At 58.8% G+C, this 918-nt stretch overlaps 1 protein-coding gene across 1 annotated transcript in view; it reads left to right on the top strand.

The window, feature by feature from the left end:
• LOC108677164 (succinyl-CoA:3-ketoacid coenzyme A transferase 1, mitochondrial-like) overlaps positions 1-918 on the top strand; it is a gene marked incomplete in the record, with an annotated part of 8076 nt that overhangs the window by 5616 nt on the left and 1542 nt on the right. Inside the window, 2 exon segments of the mRNA XM_018165332.1 lie at positions 362-437; positions 543-713. Coding sequence (XP_018020821.1) covers positions 362-437; positions 543-713 — 247 coding nt within the window.

Raw genomic sequence — 918 nt, 5'->3', positions numbered from 1 at the left:
GAGTCAGGTCTGGGTGGCTGTGAGGCAGGGAGTCAGGTCTGGGTGGCTGTGAGGCAGGGAGTCAGGTCTGGGTGGCTGTGAGGCAGGGTGTCAGGGCTGGGTGGCTGCGTGTGTCTCTCTTAACCTGTTCTTCTGTGAATTAAGCCCTTATTTTATGCACATTAACCGAAGTTTCAATGAACAGAAACCAAGTGCAAAAAAATACCAGCGATGGAACCTCGTCAAGCACCTTATCCCGTACGGTTATAGGCTGATAGGAGGGGGGTGGGGGCTGGAACTTTGCAGGGGGGGCGGGTAGTTTTGGGGGGTTGGTAAAAACTTGGGGGGCCGCTCGCCCTGCTGACGCGTTCGTCTGTTGCAGGGGCCACGTGGACCTGACCATCCTGGGGGCGATGCAAGTGTCGCAGTACGGCGATCTGGCCAACTGGATGATACCGGTAATGATGGGTGATAACACGACAATAACGCCCCTTATTCCAACTCAATTTCCCCCCCTTCCCCCATATAACAGCCTCCCCCATATAACGGCCTCCCTCCCCCAGGGCAAGCTGGTGAAGGGCATGGGGGGCGCTATGGACCTGGTCAGCGCCCCCGGCACGCGCGTCGTCGTCACCATGGAGCACACGGCGAAGGGCGGCGCTAAGAAGATCCTCGACACGTGCAGCCTGCCCCTCACTGGCAGGGGCGTGGTGAACACCATCATCACGGAGATGGTGGGTGGTGGTGCAGGGGCGTGGTGAACACCATCATCACGGAGATGGTGGGTGGTGTTGCAGGGGCGTGGTGAACACCATCATCACGGAGATGGTGGGTGGTGTTGTGTTGCAGGGGCGTGGTGAACACCATCATCACGGAGATGGTGGGTGGTGTTGTGTTGCAGGGGCGTGGTGAACACCATCATCACGGAGATGGTGGGTG

This window comes from Hyalella azteca, unplaced genomic scaffold, assembly GCF_000764305.2.
Source record: "Hyalella azteca isolate HAZT.00-mixed unplaced genomic scaffold, Hazt_2.0.2 contig14125, whole genome shotgun sequence".
Classification (NCBI taxonomy): domain Eukaryota; kingdom Metazoa; phylum Arthropoda; class Malacostraca; order Amphipoda; family Hyalellidae; genus Hyalella; species Hyalella azteca.
This window is presented reverse-complemented; position numbering and strand designations above follow the sequence as displayed.